The sequence below is a fragment of the Oncorhynchus gorbuscha genome, linkage group LG10, assembly GCF_021184085.1.
Source record: "Oncorhynchus gorbuscha isolate QuinsamMale2020 ecotype Even-year linkage group LG10, OgorEven_v1.0, whole genome shotgun sequence".
Lineage (NCBI taxonomy): Eukaryota > Metazoa > Chordata > Actinopteri > Salmoniformes > Salmonidae > Oncorhynchus > Oncorhynchus gorbuscha.
In genome coordinates, this window is record NC_060182.1 from 88,297,450 (window position 1) to 88,319,094 (window position 21,645).

The 21,645-nt window shown below is 47.3% G+C and overlaps 1 protein-coding gene across 5 annotated transcripts in view; it reads left to right on the plus strand.

Annotated features, from left to right (window-relative positions):
• The first annotated feature begins 349 nt into the window (after positions 1-349).
• Positions 350-21,645, plus strand: part of LOC124046687 (DNA (cytosine-5)-methyltransferase 3A-like) — a 70,129-nt gene continuing 48,833 nt past the window's right edge. For all 5 annotated transcript variants that reach the window (XM_046367344.1, XM_046367346.1, XM_046367345.1 and 2 more), the window contains exons 1-4: positions 350-467; positions 2,115-2,322; positions 7,372-7,482; positions 17,016-17,793. In XM_046367344.1, the coding sequence (XP_046223300.1) occupies positions 2,239-2,322; positions 7,372-7,482; positions 17,016-17,793 (973 nt within the window). In that variant the 5' untranslated portion in view covers positions 350-467; positions 2,115-2,238. The remainder of the gene's footprint in view (positions 468-2,114; positions 2,323-7,371; positions 7,483-17,015; positions 17,794-21,645) is intronic.

Consider the following 21,645-nt stretch of genomic DNA (forward strand, 5'->3'; position numbering starts at 1 on the left):
CTCTCTTATATGTTTATTTTCATGTTTATGGCCAGAGGTTTGACCCTTGACCTAGGGCCACCAGTGTGAAATAGACCTGCAGCCTATATGCCTGTCTGGTGCCTACTTGTAGGCCTATTGCCAGCTATGTGGTCTGATGTATGCTATTTTCAACACTCTGAACCTTTTTGGCTATTTGAATATTTGACACAGAAAAGGACAATTATTTAGGTTTAACCGGATTTTGAAATAGTAATTAAATATATTGTGTATAGATTCTAGCATAATGGCAATGAAGCAGCAGCCGTTACAGCACTACCTTTAGGACCTAGTGGAGACACTATCGGTCCGCTGGCCCCTGCAGTGTGAGCCGAGCATCTGGCGGAGTGCTGGCCGGCTGGTGTGGTGGAGGACGGGGAGAGAAGAAGAAGGAGGATCCGGGAGCAAGCGACAACAAAAAGGGTCTGGCCTGGGACTTGGCAAAACGGGTAATGAACACCGTGATTCACTCGTTTAAAAACCATAGCCCGTTATTACCAAACCCTCTGTAGGGCTAACCTTTATCGGAACACACAGTCAGTGAGATCCCTTAGAACGGAAGGAAGACTGGCTGCATTCGATCGTGGTGGTGGGGGGAAACCGTATTCCTTTTTGTGCTTTTGCAGATATGCGATGACTGACTTGTGATTAGACATTGCGATACTCAGTTGAACTTGGTGACCGCGTATTTGTACATACCGAAAGGCGATTGTTTCTACAGAATACACGCCCGTCTGAAAATAACGGGGTTTTCTCCATCAAATGGTTGTGGCCTATAAACGCGGTACAGTCCCACCGGGTTAGATGCTGATTTCCCCTTCAAATACGTGTACAATTTGGTAATTTAAGCCTGCAACAGTGACAAATGCAGTGGACCGCCAGCCATGTGTTCATAGATAAAGTCGTTAATTCAATCAAAATTGTTATAATGCATAATATTTGTGATTTTTGCTGACAATGGAACAGTAGGTGACATTGTATTCACACACAAAAATATATATATACATTTAAAAAGTAACACGTTTTGTAGCTGCAATATCATTTCCCGCAACATTGTTTTCTTCCCACGAACAAATGGAAACATGCATTTACACTTGAACGACAGTGATATGCTACATTTACCAATATGTTTAGATTGATTTGAACTATCATTCAAGTGTCCCCAATGACGCATTAATGCAACATTTGTATCAATGTGTCAGAAAGTCTGTCTGTGCGCGTGGGTGAACGTGTGGCTCGAGCACTTTACCTCCGGCAGTTATCGGTAGACGGTAGTGTAGTAATAATAATAATAATAATATATGCCATTTAGCAGACGCTTTTATCCAAAGCGACTTACAGTCATGTGTGCATACATTCTACGTATGGGTGGTCCCGGGGATCGAACCCACTACCCTGGCGTTAACTAGTGAAAATGGGGGCAAAAACAAAAAACACCAAGGACGTTTAGCCTATATCAAGACTAGGCCTATATTACAAACCTTCTGGAATAATCGATGAAAAGTATAACATTGACCATCAACATTGATACTGTATTTATAAGTGCACATGGCTAGCTATGGATCTCGATAGGCAGAGAGGTAGTAGGCTAGGCCTTGCATGGAGCCAGCAGTCTGTGCAAAGGAGTGTCTCGTTTGACCACAGGTGTTGGGCTATAATGAAAATCTAATCTGCATATAGATTATTATATGCATAATGCATATATACCGGTAATAGTTTACGCCATATAGCCCTACAGTTCTACACGTGTGGTATATTGTGTGAGAGAAACGGGAGAAACCAGAGAGAACTGACACTTATTTAAGCATGCTTAAAATGTTTTTCTAACTAGTAAAGGCACAACTGGAGTAGACATGCCATTGACAATTTGAGCTAGTAGGCCCTGCTTTTGCCTGATTAGATCACTGCAGGCATAGTAGGGAGACTGAGATTCATTGAATCCAATCTGTAGGTATATAGGCTAGAATCATGTTCAACTTAACACAAAATGAAGGAATAATCACAATGTAATAATAAATATACTATTATAATAATAAATAGTTGCATTTACAGTTTTTCAGCGTGCATGATTACATTTGTTGTTCTTCATTTTGCAGGATCATCGAAGGTTCATTGAAGGATCGTCATTTTTTTTTTGTTCCTTTGATTTTATTTCCCATATTTTGAAGCTTCTTCTGTTTTCCATTGAGAATATCATCCGTAGGATTTGCACTCTTGGCGATGCCGTCCAACACTGTTGCCACCAACAACACCACTGCATTCCAAAGCTTAGACTACACCTGCGATGCACCTGGGAACAGAATGGTGAGAAACAAACTGCTATGTAAAGCCAAACTACTGTCATTAAAACACTGTAACATTTTGTTACTGTGTCAATACGTTTATAACAGTGTGTTTTACAATGTTATTATAACATGTTATACCCATATTGATCAGAGATCTTATCATTGAGTTATTTTGCATTATTTATCTGAACCACTGTGTAATTGATTACCATTTCCATCATTTCCATACGAAAATAAACATAAAGCAGGTTGATCCACCAGATGTTTCCATTGTATGTAAGGATTCATATGAATCTATACTCTGTACAGTTATACTATAAACATCATAACATGTCATGCTGGGCTACTGTAAGTTAGACACCCATTACCCACATTAACAACAGTAACAACTGCTGCCGTGAAAGGGGCTTTATAAATACATTTGATCAATTGCATTACATTATTGATAACAATATGATTGTGTTTTCTCTCATTGTGCCTGTTAGAATGGTGACAGTGTTTTCTTACTGTTACGTGGGGCGTTGGCTGTTATATCTAATGCTGTGCCAGCCAGCCAGTTGCTGCTGAAACTGCTCTCCCTATGTGTTATACTGGGACATTTATCCTCCTCTCTTTCTCTTCCTCTCTTCTCTCTCCTCTACTGTGCTCTCCCATCACACTGCCCGCCCAATGTAGTCCTGTTGCTAAGCAACAACCATTGCCTTAAATAAACCGACCGCCGACGGAAATTGTGCCAGAGATATCGAATAGTGCCAGAGTGTGTTATAGGGTTCACACAAAAGGCAATAACAAAATAGTCTTTGTATTTTATGCCATCTATTGTTTCCATGTCTATTTGTCATGTCTTATAAATGGTATGTTGTGTTTCATTGAAAATGTGGAGGATTTTGACAATACAATAGAAGGCGACATGTCCATGGGCTGGACTGACGGTGTCTCCAAATGGAGCATGATTTAGGGCCGCATATAAAACATTCCGTATTCTAGAATTCTGCCCTTGCGGTTACCTCGTTTCCACACTCCTTTGGTGACATGGGGGTTAGTGAGCTTGAAGCATGGCTGGAGCCAGGAGCTCTTCACATCACATGACACCACACGTCTGTAGAGACAGAGAGTAGACTGACTCTCTGTCTCTCTCGTCTGTAGACTGAATCTCTCGGTCTCTCTCTGGTCATCCTGTATAGAGTAGCACTCAGAGAGGCCACGCAGTACCAATATGCCTGTGGTGGAGCCAGGCTAAACCAGGCACTAGTAGTTTGTCCCAAATGGCACTCTATTCTCTATATACCGTAGTGCACTACTGTTGACCAAGACCCATAGGGTTCTTTGCACTTTGTAGGGAATAGGGTGCCATTTGGAACGTAGCTCTAGAAAGCAGAAGGGAAATCACTACTGGAGAAATAAACAACAGATAATGAAAATGAACAGTCAGATTAATTTTATATAAGGAGGAGATTAGATTTGGAAGATTATGTGAATGATTTTAGCTCAGTGGATCCACGTACTAGATACTACTGTAGATTTACTACCAATAATGTGCCTGCATAATATGACTGCTTATAAGACTGCCTTTAAAAAGTCCAGACTGTTTGTCATCAGCAGCTCCCAGTAGCTCCCTCCTCGTGATGCTTATAGCTGGTTGCTAAGCAGGATTTGATCTGCCTCAATTAATTGTTCAAGCTTGTCTCCCTTCATAGCCCCACAACAGACTCAGTAAGACACTCAGTCAGTACATGTTATTCAGTCGTTATTGAACCCCGGTGGCCTGTATTCACAAAATAGTCTTAGTTGGAGTGCTGATCGAGGATCAGGTCCTCCAGGTCCATATCACCTTCTTCATTATCATCTAAAAGGCTAAACAGATTCTAAGTCAGCAGTCTGAGACATTTTATAGAAGCAACTACATTAGTATTATCATATGTTCCATCAACCCCAGGGGTGATGCATCGAGGTGGACAGAAAACCCCAGGGGTGCTGCATCGAGGTGGACAGAAAACCCCAGGGGTGCTGCATCGAGGTAGACAAAACCCCAGGGGTGCTGCATCGAGGTAGACAAAACCCCAGGGGTGCTGCATCGAGGTAGACAAAACCCCAGGGGTGCTGCATCGAGGTGGACAGAAAACCCCAGGGGTGCTGCATCGAGGTGGACAGAAAACCCCAGGGGTGCTGCATCGAGGTGGACAGAAAACCCCAGGGGTGCTGCATCGAGGTAGACAAAACCCCAGGGGTGCTGCATCGAGGTAGACAAAACCCCAGGGGTGCTGCATCGAGGTAGACAAAACCCCAGGGGTGATGCATCGAGGTGGACAGAAAACCCCAGGGGTGCTGCATCGAGGTAGACAAAACTCCAGGGGTGCTGCATCGAGGTAGACAAAACACCAGGGGTGCTGCATCGAGGTAGACAGAAAACCCCAGGGGTGCTGCATCGAGGTAGACAAAACCCCAGGGGTGCTGCATCGAGGTAGACAAAACCCCAGGGGTGCTGCATCGAGGTGGACAGAAAACCCCAGGGGTGCTGCATCGAGGTAGACAAAACCCCAGGGGTGCTGCATCGAGGTAGACAAAACACCAGGGGTGCTGCATCGAGGTAGACAGAAAACCCCAGGGGTGCTGCATCGAGGTAGACAAAACCCCAGGGGTGCTGCATTGAGGTAGACAGAAAACCCCAGGGGTGCTGCATCGAGGTAGACAAAACCCCAGGGTGCTGCATCGAGGTAGACAAAACCCCAGGGGTGCTGCATCGAGGTAGACAGAAAACCCCAGGGGTGCTGCATCGAGGTAGACAGAAAACCCCAGGGGTGCTGCATCGAGGTGGACAGAAAACCCCAGGGGTCCTGCATCGGGGTAGACAGAAAACCCCAGGGGTGCTGCATCGAGGTAGACAGAAAACCCCAGGGGTGCTGCATCGGGGTAGACAGAAAATCCCAGGGGTGCTGCATCGAGGTGGACAGAAAACCCCAGGGGTGGTGCATCGGGGTAGACAGAAAACCCCAGGGGTGCTGCATCGGGGTAGACAGAAAACCCCAGGGGTGTTGCATCGAGGTGGACAGAAAACCCCAGGGGTGCTGCATCGGGGTAGACAGAAAACCTCAGGGGTGCTGCATCGGGGTAGACAGAAAACCCCAGGGGTGGTGCATCGGGGTAGACAGAAAACCCCAGGGGTGCTGCATCGGGGTAGACAAAACCCCAGGGGTGCTGCATCGACGTAGACAAAACACCAGGGGTGCTGCATCGAGGTAGACAGAAAACCCCAGGGGTGCTGCATCGAGGTAGACAAAACCCCAGGGGTGCTGCATTGAGGTAGACAGAAAACCCCAGGGGTGCTGCATCGAGGTAGACAAAACCCCAGGGTGCTGCATCGAGGTAGACAAAACCCCAGGGGTGCTGCATCGAGGTAGACAGAAAACCCCAGGGGTGCTGCATCGAGGTAGACAGAAAACCCCAGGGGTGCTGCATCGAGGTGGACAGAAAACCCCAGGGGTGCTGCATCGAGGAGGACAGAAAACCCCAGGGGTGCTGCATCGAGGTAGACAGAAAACCCCAGGGGTGCTGCATCGGGGTAGACAGAAAACCCCAGGGGTGCTGCATCGAGGTAGACAGAAAACCCCAGGGGTGCTGCATCGGGGTAGACAGAAAACCCCAGGGGTGCTGCATCGAGGTGGACAGAAAACCCCAGGGGTGGTGCATCGGGGTAGACAGAAAACCCCAGGGGTGCTGCATCGAGGTAGACAGAAAACCCCAGGGGTGCTGCATCGAGGTGGACAGAAAACCCCAGGGGTGCTGCATCGGGGTGGACACAGTTTTATTAATCAAAGGCAATGTGCTGGATGGGGTCTAAACACACACACACACACACACACACACACACACACACACACACACACACACACACACACACACACACACACACACACACACACACACACACACACACACACACACACACACACACACACAGTGTCTTTGTAACAGTGTCATTAGGGAATGTGTCTGGGTGAAGTCAGGCTCTGTACTGTCCTGCTCTCAAAGAGACATTCACATCCCATGTGTCCTATTGTCTTCATCCTAAAGAGGAATAGGATGGAGACCTATTGAGAGACCTTAAACTGCTCAACAGTTGGAATGGATAAATACTGTATACTGTTAAACTACAAATAGAATCACATTACACATTCAAACTGCCTGTCAATCCTATGGGTGATGCTTACTATGCATTTCCTGTAAACTTGCGATTCTAAACTGTTCATGTGAGGTTGTGAAAACTTGGAATGTTTATAGTAGAGCTATACAGGGAATTCAGGGTACAATTTTAGGGTCAAAGTTGTGGGGACTGATTACATTTACATTTACATTTAAGTCATTTAGCAGACGCTCTTATCCAGAGCGACTTACAAATTGGTGCATTCACCTTATGACATCCAGTGGGACAGTCACTTAACAATAGTGCATCTAAAACTTAGGGGGGTGGGGTGAGAGGGATTACTTAACCTATCCTAGGTATTCCTTAAAGAGGTGGGGTTTCAGGTGTCTCCGGAAGGTGGTGATTGACTCCGCTGTCCTGGCGTCGTGAGGGAGTTTGTTCCACCATTGGGGGGCCAGGGCAGCGAACAGTTTTGACTGGGCTGAGCGGGAGCTGTACTTCCTCAGTGGTAGGGAGGCGAGCAGGCCAGAGGTGGATGAACGCAGTGCCCTTGTTTGGGTGTAGGGCCTGATCAGAGCCTGGAGGTACTGAGGTGCCGTTCCCCTCACAGCTCCGTAGGCAAGCACCATGGTCTTGTAGCGGATGCGAGCTTCAACTGGAAGCCAGTGGAGTGAACGGAGGAGCGGGGTGACGTGAGAGAACTTGGGAAGGTTGAACACCAGACGGGCTGCGGCGTTCTGGATGAGTTGAAGGGGTTTAATGGCACAGGCAGGGAGCCCAGCCAACAGCGAGTTGCAGTAATCCAGAAGCGAGTTGCAGTAATCCAGACTGATGTCACATTTTGAATATGGTTGGTTTATGAATTTGTGATTCTACCTGATTCTTCATATGAGATTGATAATATTGTGTTGTGTGATTGTTTGATAGAGGGAGAGCACGATACTGGACAAAGAGCTGGCACCAGAAGAGAAATCCTCTAAAAGCAACACCAGCTGTAAAGAGGGCCGGCCTGCTGGGAGAAAACACAAGCAGATCGCTGTAAGTAGATCATTTGTAATAATATCTTCATTGGACTTTTTCACAACCATCAATAAACAAACAAACAGTGTCAGAAACAGTGTCATGCAGAACTGAAGGCTATACACACATTGTAGGTTTATTGTAAGAATAGCAGAATATACCATTTGTGGGAAACACTGTCGGAGGCTGTGTGACTCACAAAGTTGTCATTGGAAATTGTTCTCTTGCGAGTTTCATCATCCAATTATTTAAATTCTACAGGAGTGAAAGTTTCACCGAGGCGATACGTTGGCACATGATAATTATTAGAATATGGCTATTATTAGTTAATTATTGCATTTTATCCATGCTGGCTTGAGACATGAACCAGATAGGTGAAGGGCATATAGGCTGTCGTCAATTTATGAATTAGCTATTTTTCTAAATGGGTAATGGAAGCACTTCAACCAGTTCATCTCACTGAAACTGACCAATTAGCTAGTGGAGTTCATCTCACTGAAACTGACTAATTAGCCAGGGGAGTTCATCTCACTGAAACTGAATAATTATCCAGGGGAGTTCATCTCACTGAAACTAACCAATTAGCCAGAGGAGTTCATCTCACTGAAACTGACTAATTATCCAGGGGAGTTCATCTCACTGAAACTAACCAATTAGCCAGAGGAGTTCATCTCACTGAAACTGACCAATTAGCCAGGGGAGTTCATCTCACTGAAACTGACCAATTAGCCAGAGGAGGGGCCTCCCGGGTGGTGCAGTGGTCTAAGGCTGTGCCACCAGAGATTCTGGGTTCGAGCCCAGGCTCTGTCGCAGCCGCCCGTAAGGCCCATGTGGCGGCGCACAATTGGCCCAGTGTCGTCTGAGTTAGGGAGGGTTTGGCCGGCAGGGATGTCCTTGTCTCATCGCGCAGTAGCGACTCCTGTGGCGGGCCGGGCGCAGTGCACGCTGAGCAGGTCGCCAGGTGTACAGTGTTTCCTCCGACACATTGGTGCGGCTGGCCTCCGGTTTGGATGTGCGTTGTGCCAAGAAGCAGTGCGGCTAGGTTGGGTTGTGTTTCGGAGGATGCATGGCTGTTACGCTCATTGGATGAATTAGACCAAGGTGCAGCGTGGTAGGCGAACATCTTACTTTATTTAAAATGAAGACCGAAAACAACAAAATACAAAATGAACATAAAGTTCTGCAGGCTACACAACACCAATACAAAATCAAGATCCCACAAATAAAGGAGGAAAAAAGGCTTCCTAAGTATGATCCCCAATCAGAGACAACGATAGACAGCTGCCTCTGATTGGGAACCATACCAGGCCAAACAAAGAAATAGGAAAGCTAGAATGCCCACCCAAATCACACCCCGACCTAACCAAATAGAGAAATTAAAAGGCTCTCTAAGGTCAGGGCGTGACAATGGCTCTTGACCTTTGCCTTTCCCGAGTCTGTATGGGAGTTGCAGCAATGAAACAAGACTGTAACTACTACCAAAAATATAAAAAATTGTCAGGGGAGTTAATCTCACTGAAACTGACCAATTAGCCAGGGGAGTTCATATCACTGAAACTGACCAATTAGCCAGGGGAGTTCATCTCACTGAAACTGACCAATTAGCCAGGGGAGTTCATCTCACTGAAACTGACCAATTAGCCAGGGGAGTTCATCTCGCTGAAACTGACCAATTAGCCAGGGGAGTTCATCTGACTGAAACTGACCAATTAGCCAGGGGAGTTCATCTCACTGAAACTGACCAATTAGCCAGGGGAGTTCATCTCACTGAAACTGACTAATTAGCTACGGGTAATTCAGGTGATCAATAAAAAAAATAATGGAATATCTCATAGGCGTACAGAGGCCCATTATCAGTAACCATCACTTCTGTGTTCCAATGGCACGTTGTATTAGCTAACCCAAGTTGATAATTTTAAAAGGCTAATTGATCATTATAAAACCCTTTTGCAATCATGTTAGCACAGCTGAAAACTGTTGTCCTGATTAAAGAAGCAATAAAACTGGCCATCTTTAGACTAGTTGAGTATCGGGAGCATCAGCATTTATTGGTTCGATTACAGGCTCAAAATTGCCAGAAATGAAGACCTTTCTTCTGAAACTCGTCAGTCTATTATTTTTCTGAGAAATTAAGGCTATTACATGCGAGAAATTGCCAAGAAACTGAAGATCTCGTACAACGCTGGCTACTACTCCCTTCACAGAACAGCGCAAACTGGCTCCAACTAGAATAGAAAGAGGAGTGGGAGAGGACAAGTACAGTGTCTAGTTTGAGAAACAGACACCTAACGAGTCCTCAAATGGCAGCTTCGTTAAATAGTACTGTCTCTCATTATCTCTCTCACTCTGTCTCCACTCTTTGTCTCTCTCTCTCTCTCTCTCTCTCTCTCTCTCTCTCTCTCTCTCTCTCTCTCTCTCTCTCTCTCTCTCTCTCTCTCTCTCTCTCTCTCTGTCTTTCTTCTTCTCACAATGTTTTGGTTAAATGCTATCCTTTTTTTCTTATGTCAGTGAGAAATCAGTGGAGTTTGCTTTCAGATCTCTTCTCTGAAAATAGCTTGACAAATGTGTATTTTTATTTATTTTACCTTTATTTAACCAGGTGGCAAGTTGAGAACAAGTTCTCATTTACAACTGCGACCTGGCCAAGATAAAGTAAAGCAGTGTGACACAAACAACAACACAAAGTTACACATGGAATCAACAAACATACAGTCAATAACACAATAGAAAAATCTATATACAGTGTGTGCAAATGAGGTAAGATAAGTCAATAAATAGTTCTTAGTGGCAAATAATTACAGTTGAGCAATTAAACACTGGAGTGATAGATGTGCAGAAAATGAATGTGCAAGTAGAGATGCTGGGGTGCAAAGGAGCAAAAAAATAAATAACAGAATTGGGATGAGGTAGTTGGATGGGCTGTTTACAGATGGGCTATGTACAGGTGCAGTGATCTGTGAGCTGTGCTGACAGCTGGTGCTTACAGTTAGAGAGGGAGATATGAGTCTCCAGCTTCAGTGATTTTTGCAATTCGTTCCAGTCATTGGCAGCAGAGAACTGGAAGGAAAGGCGGCCAAAGGAGGAATTGACTTTGGGGGTGACTAGTGAAATATACCTGCTGGAGCGCGTGCTATGGGTGAGTGCTGCTATGGTGACCAGTGAGCTGAGTGAGCTGAGATAAGGCAGGGCTTTACCTAGCAAAGACTTATAGATGACCTGGACTTAGGTCTGACTTAGGTCAGGTCGAGAGCATCCTGGCGGGCTGTATCACCGCCTGGTACGGCAACTGCTCCGCCCTCAACCGTAAGGCTCTCCAGAGGGTAGTGAGGACTGCACAACGCATCACCGGGGGCAAACTACCTGCCCTCCAGGACACCTACACCACCCGATGTTACAGGAAGGCCATAAAGATCATCAAGGACATCAACCACCCGAACCACTGCCTGTTCACCCCGCTATCATCCAGAAGGCGAGGTCAGTACAGGTGCATCAAAGCTGGGACCGAGAGACTGAAAAACAGCTTCTATCTCAAGGCCATCAGACTGTTAAACAGCCACCACTAACATTGAGTGGCTGCTGCCAACACACTGTCATTGACACTGACCCAACTCCAGCCACTTTAATAATGGGAATTGATGGGAAATGATGTAAATATATCACTAGCCACTTTAAACAATGCTACCTTATATAATGTTACTTACCCTACATTATTCATCTCATATGCATATGTATATACTGTACTCTACATCATCGACTGCATCCTTATGTAATACATGTATCACTAGCCACTTTAACTATGCCACTTTGTCTACACACTCATCTCATATGTATATACTATACTCGATACCATCTACTGTATGCTGCTCTGTACCATCACTCATTCATATATCCTTATGTACATATTCCTTATCCCCTTACACTGTGTATAAGACAGTAGTTTTGGAATTGTTAGTTAGATTACTTGTTGGTTATCACTGCATTGTCGGAACTAGAAGCACAAGCATTTCGCTACACTCGCATTAACATCTGCAAACCATGTGTATGTGACAAATAAAATTGGATTTGATTTGATTTGATTTGACCCAGTGGGTTTGGTGACAAATATGAAGTGAGGGCCAGCCAACGAGAGCATACAAGTCGCAGTGGTGGGTAGTATATGGGGCCTTGGTGACAAAACGGATGGCACTGTTATAGACTGCATCCAGTTTGTTGAGTAGAGTGTTGGAGGCTATTTTATAGATGACATCGCCGAAGTCGAGGATCGGTAGGATGGTTAGTTTTACAAGGGGCAGCATGAGTGAAGGAAGCTTTGTTGTGAAATAGGAAGTCGATTCTAGATTTAATTTTGGATTGGAGAAACTTCATGTGAGTGTGGAAGGAGAGTTTACAATCTAACCAGACACCTAGCTATTTGTAGTTGTCCACATATTCTAAGTCAGAACTGTCCAGAGTAGTGATGCTGGACGGGCGGGCAGGTGTGGGCAGCGATCGGTTGAAGAGCATGCATTTCGTTTTACTTGTATTTAAGAGCAATTGCAGGCCATGGAAAGAGAGTTGTATGGCATTGAAGCTTGTCTGGAGGTTAGTTAACACAGTGTCCAAAGAAGGGCTAGAAGTATACAGAATGGTGTCATCTGCATAGAGGTGGATCAGAGAATCACCAGCAGCAAGAGCGACATCATTGATGTATACAGAGAAAAGAGTCGGCCCGAGAATTGAACCCTGTGGCACCCCCAAAGAGACTGCCAGAGGTGCGGACAACAGGCCCTCCAATTGGACACAATGAGCTCTATCAGAGAAGTAGTTGGTGAACCAGGCGAGGCAATCGTTTGAGAAACCAAGGCTGTCGAGTCTGCCGATGAGGATGTGGTGATTGACAGAGTCGAAAGCCTTGGCCAGGTCGATGAATACAGCTGCACAGTATTGTCTCTTATCAATGGCGGGTTATGATATCATTTAGGACCTTGAGCATGGCTGAGGTGCACCCATGACCAGCTCGGAAACCAGATTGCATAGCGGAGAAGGTACGGTGGGATTCAAAATGGTCGGTGATCTGTTTGTTCACTTGGCTTTCGAAGACCTTAGAAAGGCAGGGTAGGATAGATATAGGTCTGTAACAGTTTGGGTCTAGAATGTCTCCCCCTTTGAAGAGTGGGGATGACCGCGGCATTTTTCCAATCTTTGGGGATCTCAGACGATATGAAAGAGAGGTTGAAAAGGCTAGTAATAGGGGTTGCAACAATTGTGGCGGATCATTTTAGAGAGAGAGGGTCCAGATTGTCTAGCCCAGCTGATTTGTAGGGGTCCAGATTGTCTAGCCCAGCTGATTTGTAGGGGTCCAGATTGTCTAGCCCAGCTGATTTGTATGGGTCCAAATTTTGAAGCTCTTTCAGAACATCAGCTTTCTGGATTTAACAGTGGATATGTTTTAGTTCTACTCCGTCCACATCGCAGTATAATTAGGATTGGCTTCTCTAAAGAGCCTGGTAAGGAATGAAAAGACACAGTCATTAGTCTGATATAATAAAATCATTTCCCACAACATCAACAACATGTTCGGAAGTGTCAGATCTCTTGTCTCATTAGGCATTAGACTGTTGCTAACATAGTCAGATGTACATACTGCACCTGTCTCTGTGTGGGTGTGTCTGTCTCTCATTCTCTGTCTCTTTCTTGTTCCCTGCATCTGTCTGCCCGCCTGCCTTCCTGCCTGTCTGTTTCTGTCTCTCTCTCTCTCTCTCTCTCTCTCTCTCTCTCTCTCTCTCTCTCTCTCTCTCTCTCTCTCTCTCTCTCTCTCTCTCTCTCTCTCTCTCTCTCTCTCTCTCTCTCTCTCATTCCCTGCCTACCTGCCTTCCTGCCTGTCTGTTTCTGTCTCTCTCTGTCTCTCTCTCTCTCTCTCTCTCTCTCTCTCTCTCTCTCTCTCTCTCTCTCTCTCTCTCTCTCTCTCTCTCTCTCTCTCTCTCTCTCTCTCTCTCTCTCTCTCTCTCTCTCTCTCTCTCATTCCCTGCCTGCCTGCCTTCCTGCCTGTCTCTCTTCTCTCTCTCTCTCTCTCTCTCTCTCTCTCTCTCTCTCTCTCTCTCTCTCTCTCTCTCTCTCTCTCTCTCTCTCTCTCTCTCTCTCTCTCTCTCTCTCTCTCTCTCTCTCTCTCTCTCTGCCTGCCTGCCTGCCTGCCTTCCTGCTTCTGTCTGTTTCTGTCTCTCTCTCTCTCTCTCTCTCTCTCTCTCTCTCTCTCTCTCTCTCTCTCTCTCTCTCTCTCTCTCTCTCTCTCTCTCTCTCTCTCTCTCTCTCGTTCCCTGCCTGCCTGCCTTCCTGCCTGTCTGTTTCTGTCTCTCTTTCAGTCCCTGCCTGTCTGCCTGCCTGTCTCTGTCTCGATCTCAGTCCCTGCCTCTGTCTGTCTGCCTTCCTGCCTGCCTGTCTGTCTTTCTGTCTCTGTCTCTCTCTTGTTCCCTGCCTGTCTGCCTGCCTGTCTTTCTGTCTGCCTGTCTGTCTTTCTGCCTGCCTGTCTTTCTGTCTCTGTTTCACTCCCTGCCTCTGCCTCCCTGCCCACTTGCCTTTCTGCCTACCTGCCTGCCTGCCTGCCTTTCTGCCTGCCTTTCTGCCTGCCTTTCTGCCCGCCTGCCTGCCTGCCTGCCTGCCTTCTGCCTGCCTGCCTGCCTGCCTGCCTTCTGCCTGCCTGTCTGCCTGCCTGCCTGCCTGTCTGCCTGCCTGCCTGCCTTTCTGCCTGCCTTTCTGTCTGCCTGCCTGCCTGCCTTTCTGCCCGCCTGCCTGTCTGCCTGCCTGCCTGCCTGCCTGCCTTTCTGCCTGCCTTTCTGTCTGCCTGCCTGCCTGCCTTTCTGCGTGCCTGCCTTTCTGCCTGCCTTTCTGCCTGCCTGTCTGCCTGCCTGCCTGCCTGTCTGCCTGCCTGCCTGTCTGCCTGCCTTTCTGCCTGCCTGCCTGCCTGTCTCTGTCTTTCACTCTGCATCTGTCCGTCCTTCCGCCTGTCTGAGACAATCGATGCTTCAGACATGATGTTGTCAGTGTTGACAGACAGGCCAATCTCAGTGTTGACAGACAGGCCAATCTCAGTGTTGACAGACAGGCCAATCTCATCTCGCTAGTAGACATGCTCTACTTTCCTTTGCTGTGACCTAGTAATGGAATTGTCTCCAAAATGATTTTTAACACTATTTTTAGGCAGTAGTCTCTAGCAGAGACACTGCGGAGAAAAGATTGCTCTCCCACCAGCTCACATGTCCTGTTCTTCAAGCATTTTAAAAGGAGTTCATTTTCTAGGTCACTAAAAAGAGGTGTATATCTTGTGATCAACATGTTATATGAGATACTTGACGTGTGATTTTTATATGTACTTATCTGAAAAGATGAAAAGATGCCTGGTGATATAGATATATACAGTGGGACAAAAAAGTATTTAGTCAGCCACCAATTGTGCATGTTCTCCCACTTAAAAAGACGAGAGACGCCTGTAATTTTCATCATAGGTACACTTCAACTATGACAGATAAAATGAGAAAAAAAATCCAGAAAATCACATTGTAGGATTTTTAATGAATTTATTTGCAAATTATGGTGGAAAATAAGTATTTGGTCAATAAGTCTTCACAAGGTTTTCATACACTGTTGCTGGTATTTTGGCCCATTCCTCCATGCAGATCTCTTCCAGAGCAGTGATGTTTTGGGGCTGTTGCTGGGCAACACGGACTTTCAACTCCCTCCAAAGATTTTCTATGGGGTTGAGATCTGGAGACTGGCCACTCCAGGACCTTGAAATGCTTTTTACGAAGCCAGTCCTTCATTGCCCGGGCGGTGTGTTTGGAATCATTGTCATGCTGAAAGACCCAGCCACATTTCATCTTCAATGCCCTTGCTGATGGAAGGAGGTTTTCACTCAAAATCTCACGATACATGGCCCCATTCATTCTTTCCTTTACACGGATCAGTCGTCCTGGTGCCTTTGCAGAAAAACAGCCCAAAGCATGATGTGTCCACCCCATGCTTCACAATAGGTATGGTGTTCTTTGGATGCAACTCAGCATTCTTTGTCCTCCAAACACGACGAGTTGAGTTTTTACCGAAAAGTTATATTTTGGTTTCATCTGACCATATGACATTCTCCGAATCTTCTTCTGGATCATCCAAATGCTCTCTAGCAAACTTCAGATAGGCCTGGACATGTACTGGCTTAAGCAGGGGGACACGTCTGGCACTGCAGGATTTAAGTCCCTGGCGGCGTAGTGTGTTACTGATGGTAGGCTTTGTTACTTTGGTCCCAGCTCTCTGCAGATCATTCACTAGGTCCCCCCGTGTGGTTCTGGGATTTTTGCTCACCGTTCTTGTGATCATTTTGACCCCACGGGGTGAGATCTTGTGTGGAGTCCCAGATCGAGGGAGATTATCAGTGGTCTTGTATGTCTTCCATTTCCTAATAATTGCTCCCACAGTTGATTTATTCAACCCAAGCTGCTTACCTATTGCAGATTCAGTCTTCCCAGCCTGGTGCAGGTCTACAATTTTGTTTCTGGTGTCCTTTGACAGCTCTTTGGTCTTGGCCATAGTGGAGTTTGGAGTGTGACTGTTTGAGGTTGTTGACAGGTGTCTTTTATACTGATAACAAGTTCAAACAGGTGCCATTAATACAGGTAATGAGTGGAGGACAGAGGAGCCTCTTAAAGAAGAAGTTACAGGCCTGTGAGAGCCAGAAATCTTGCTTGTTTGTAGGTGACCAAATACTTATTTTCCACCATAATTGGCAAATAAATTCATTAAAAAATCCTACAATGTGATATTCTGGATTTTTTTTCTCATTTTGTCTGTCATAGTTAAAGTGTACCTATGGTGAAAATTACAGGCCTCTCTTATCTTTTTAAGTGGGAGAACTTGCACAATTGGTGGCTGATTAAATACTTTTTTGCCCCACTGTACGATTATATAGATTTACAATGTAGTTGAATCACGCGCAGATAATACCAGACAGATAACGTTGTTTGGCTGTGCTATGGTGTCATTGGGTTGGAGAATCTCTGTTCTTCTGCTGGAACAGAGATAAGTAAATACTTCTCGTTACAGCATGAAATGGTTTCCAGGGGCGAGTCCCACGTCAATAAAATGAAAGATTTCCTGCCTTTGACAAAAAGCCAACATTCCTCTCATATTTGTGCACTACAGTGATGCAGTGAATAGCTGAGTTACAGCACACAACCAACGCACAGCGAGTTCACAGGGTGTCCCACTATAATACAGTTATCTACTTGAGGTTATTGGTACAGTTGGACTGTATTGACTGATGTTTGGAGCTCCAGCAGTTACAGGCGCAGGCAGACAGGACCTCGGGCTACTGAAGCATACCAATATACTGAATTGTGTGATTCATTCAAATAAAGATTAAAGTGATGCAGTGAAACTTAAACAAAATACTTGTACTAAAGGTTAACTAACATAGAATAAAAAAGACTCCATTGTCCTTAAGGTTATTGGCTAACAACGTGAAATGATTGGCAATAATATCCACTCCACTATAATCTTCCTAATAGCTTATCTCCTTCCTTTACCTGCAGGCGGAGGGCAGTGTGTCTGTGAAGGACAGTGTGCCCGGAGGCCTCAGTCTCACCGGGGTGGAAGTGGAAAGAGAGAGAGTATCTGTGGCGCAGGTGCAGAATGGAGTCATGAGCAGCGGACACACAGACAGAGACAGGACCCAGGCTGATGCCAGCAGCGGGCACACAGACAGAGACAGGACCCAGGCTGATGCCAGCAGCGGGCACACAGACAGAGACAGGACCCAGGCTGATGCCAGCAGCGGGCGCACAGACAGAGACAGGACCCAGGCTGATGCCAGCAGCGGGCACACAGACAGAGACAGGACCCAGGCTGATGCCAGCAGCGGGCACACAGACAGAGACAGGACCCAGGCTGATGCCAGCGGCGGGCACACAGACAGAGACAGGACCCAGGCTGATGCCAGCGGCAGGCACACAGACAGAGACAGGACCCAGGCTGATGCCAGCAGCGGGCACACAGACAGAGACAGGACCCAGGCTGATGCCAGCAGCTGCCCAAAGCAAGAGAGGAAAGGTCCAGAGAAGAACGGGTTACCAGATGCCCCTGGTTCCCCCAGTGCCAGTCAGTCTGAAGACGATCCCCCGGGACCACCCACCCTCCTGCAAAAGAGCCGGAGCCCCCCCTCCCTGGAGAACAGGTTTCTAGTGAGCCGGGAGCCGAGCCGGGATCCGAGCCGGGACGAGCAGGAGGACTCTGAGAAAGACAAAGAGGAGACTCTGACAACTCCGCCACGCAAGAAACGAGGCAGGCGGAAACTGGAGCGCCCAACAAAATGTGAGTCCTGCCTCCTGCTTAGTGACATTACTGTCTTCATTCTCACTACATTCCTGGCACAGCCAGCTCTGCACTGGCTGAACTGACAGGCAATGCCAAGTGAATAAAAATGAACAATGTATGGTTTCTCCTTGAACGCTGTGGCCATTTAGAATTATTCTTCGGGTGTGTTCAGTGTGGATGAATTTAACACAGTAATGTAGAACATGTTAAATAAAGAAAAGATAGTAAAAATCTTTAAATAGATCTGGAAACAGTGACAGAGAGAGAGAGAGAGAGAGAGAGAGAGAGAGAGAGAGAGTCAGTTTTCTGTTGGGTACGGATTTGTGTATTGGTATATTGCTCTCTAAGTGAACCTAATCCACATGCTGTATGGCCAGATATCTTACCTCTCTAAGTGAACCTAATCCACATGCTGTATGGCCAGATATCGTACCTCTCTAAGTGAACCTAATCCACATGCTGTATGGCCAGATATCGTACCTCTCTAAGTGAACCTAATCCACATGCTGTATGGCCAGATATCGCACCTCTCTAAGTGAACCTAATCCACATGCTGTATGGCCAGATATCGTACCTCTAAGTGAACCTAATCCACATGCTGTATGGCCAGATATCGCACCTCTCTAAGTGAACCTAATCCACATGCTGTATGGCCAGATATCGCACCTCTCTAAGTGAACCTAATCCACATGCTGTATGGCCAGATATCGCACCTCTCTAAGTGAACCTAATCCACATGCTGTATGGCCAGATATCGTACCTCTAAGTGAACCTAATCCACATGCTGTATGGCCAGATATCGCACCTCTCTAAGTGAACCTAATCCACATGCTGTATGGCCAGATATCGCACCTCTCTAAGTGAACCTAATCCACATGCTGTATGGCCAGATATCGCACCTCTCTAAGTGAACCTAATCCACATGCTGTATGGCCAGATATCGCACCTCTCTAAGTGAACCTAATCCACATGCTGTATGGCCAGATATCGTACCTCTCTAAGTGAACCTAATCCACATGCTGTATGGCCAGATATCGTACCTCTCTAAGTGAACCTAATCCACATGCTGTATGGCCAGATATCGTACCTCTCTAAGTGAACCTAATCCACATGCTGTATGGCCAGATATCGTACCTCTCTAAATGAACCTAATTCACAGGGAGGATGGAGGATGGAGGGATGGCTGGAGGGAGGGATACATAGCAGGTTGAATAAAGGGAAGGGGTTCTGCCATCCATCCAAAGCAGGGTTCCTCTACTGGTGGCCCGTTGGTGCTTTTCTTTGGCCTCCCAAGTTTTCTGAGCCCCCCAAAATCTATATTTGTTTGGGAATTTTTAATTGTTGGACATAACAGACTGTAAAAACGTCAGGAAATCAGCTCTAGGTGATTAAATATGTTCCTCAGTATTCCCACACATAATAGAATGACGTATAGAAATGGAAGCAAGGTTTGAAATGATTGTGTTTAGTAAAATATTATATTTGTTTTGGCTTCTTGCGGTCAATTTGCAGTCCACAAATTATTTATTTATTTATTTGTTTTTGTTGTTGAATTTTTACCCCCTTTTCTCTCCAATTTCGTGGTATCCAATTGTTCAGTAGCTACTATCTTGTCTCATCGGAGAGTCATGCGTCCTCCGATACACAACCCAACCAAGCCGCACTGCTTCTTGTGTCGGAGGAAACACCGTGCACCTGGCAACCTTGGTTAGCGCGCAATGCGCCCGGCCTGCCACAGGAGTCGCTGGTGCGCGATGAGACAAGGATTTCCCTACCGGCCAAACCCTCCCTAACCCGGACGACGCTAGGCCAATTGTGCTTCGCCCCACGGACCTCCCGGTTGCGGCCGGTTACAACAGAGCCTGGACGCGAACCCAGAGTCTCTGGTGGCACAGCTGGTGCTGCAGTACAGCACCCTTAACCACTTTGCCACCCGGGAGGCCACTTTGCCACCCGGGAGGCCACTTTGCCACCCGGGAGGCCACTGCGTCACCCGGGAGGCCACTGCGCCACCCGGGAGGCCACTGCGCCACCCGGGAGGTCGCCCACAAATGATTTTGTAATTGACCATCCGCTCAACAAAACAAATAGTCCCGTGGCTGAACCTAGTTGATGATCTACAGGGCACAGCACGATAACTACAGCAGTTTAGAGAGGAGGAGAGGAAGAGGGAAGGATTAGGTGAACTGCATGAGCGCTAGGAATACGAGAGCTGGAACGCCCCCAATCTGGCAAGGTACATAGTACACTACATTTGACTAGGGCTCATATGTGCACTGTTAGGGATTAGAGTATTTGGGATGCCGACATAGTGCCGACTCCTCCCTCCCTCCCCTGCTCTCCTTGCAACGTAACAGAAACTCCCTGACCTTGGCAGAAGCCACTATAATGTAAAGTAACCCCGACTCTGCCTGCTTCACTCTGGTTATTTTAGTCACTTATTCCTATTGATGAAACTGAGAGAGAGGTGGAGAGAGAGGTGGAGGGAGCGAGAGGTGGAGGTGGAGAGAGAGAGAAAGTATCGTACACAATCTTTAGAGAGGGAGGTGGAACAAGAGAGAGGTGGACAGGGAAAGAGAGAGAGAGATAAAAACGGTGAGATAGAGGAAAAGGGGAGGTGCAGGGAGTGAGAGAGAGGGAGGGAGAAAGAGGGAGGGAGAGAGAGGGAGGGAGAAAGAGGGAGAATTAGTGAGGGAGAGGGAGGGAGAGAGAGAGAGGGAGAAGGAGGGAGAGAGAGAGAGAGAGGGAGGGAGGGAGGGAGGGAGGGAGGGAGGGAGGGAGGGAGGGAGGGAGGGAGGGAGGGAGGGGGAGAGGTGGAGGGAGGGAGAGGTGGAGTGAGGGAGGGAGAGACAGAGAGGGGGAGGGAGGGAGAGAGAGAGAGGTGGGGGGAGAGACAGAGAGGGAGAGAGAGGGAGGGAGGGAGAATGGGGGAGGAAGGGAGGAGAGAGAGGGAGGGAGGGAGAGAGGGGGAGGGAGGGAGAGAGAGGGAGGGGTAGGGAGGGAGAGAGAGAGGTGGAAGGAGGGAGAGAGAGTGGTCGGGGGAGGGAGAGAGAGGGGTGGGGGGAGGGAGAGAGAGGGGTAGGGGGAGGGGAGAGAGAGTGGAGGGAGGGAGGTTGAAGGAGGGGGAGAGAGGTGGGGGAGGGAGGGAGGGAGAGACAGAGAGGGGGAGGGAGGGAGGGGGAGGGAGGGAGAGAGAGAGGGAGGGAGAGAAAGAGAGGTGGGGGAGGGAGGGAGGGAGAGACAGAGAGGGGGAGGGAGGGAGGGGGAGGGAGGGAGAGAGAGAGGTGGAGAGAGAGAGGGAGGGAGAGAAAGAGAGGTGGAGGGAGGGAGAGAGAGAGAGGGAGAGAGAGGGAGGGAGAGAGGGAGAGAGAGAGGGAGGAATAGAGGGAGAGAGAGAGAGAAGTGGAGGGAGGGAGGGAGAGAGAGAGGGAGGGAAGGAGAGAGCGAGGGAGAGAGCGAGGTGAAGGCAGAAATAGAGAACCAAGTTGAAAAGGCCTCTCTTAATGAGCGTGGACCAGTGAGTGCAGGGTGTAAAGGTTGTGTACGGTACTTCAGTACAGCCCCAGGGTAGTTAAAGCAGGAAAACATGGTCTGCATCCCAAATTACATGTCGGGGTAAAAGGGGACTTTGAGATGGCGTACCAAATGGGACCTGGTCAAAAGTAGGGCACTATATAGGGAATAGGGTGCCATTTGGGATGTACCCATGCTATCAGGATGTTCCCACAGGCCTCTCAGAGCTCAAGTGTTGTAATGGGGCTGGATAATACAACTCTTCAGTCTACTGTTCTTCTGCTGGGCTGTCACGGTCTTTCAGGGTAGGGTAATAAAATGGTTGTATTCTGTGTT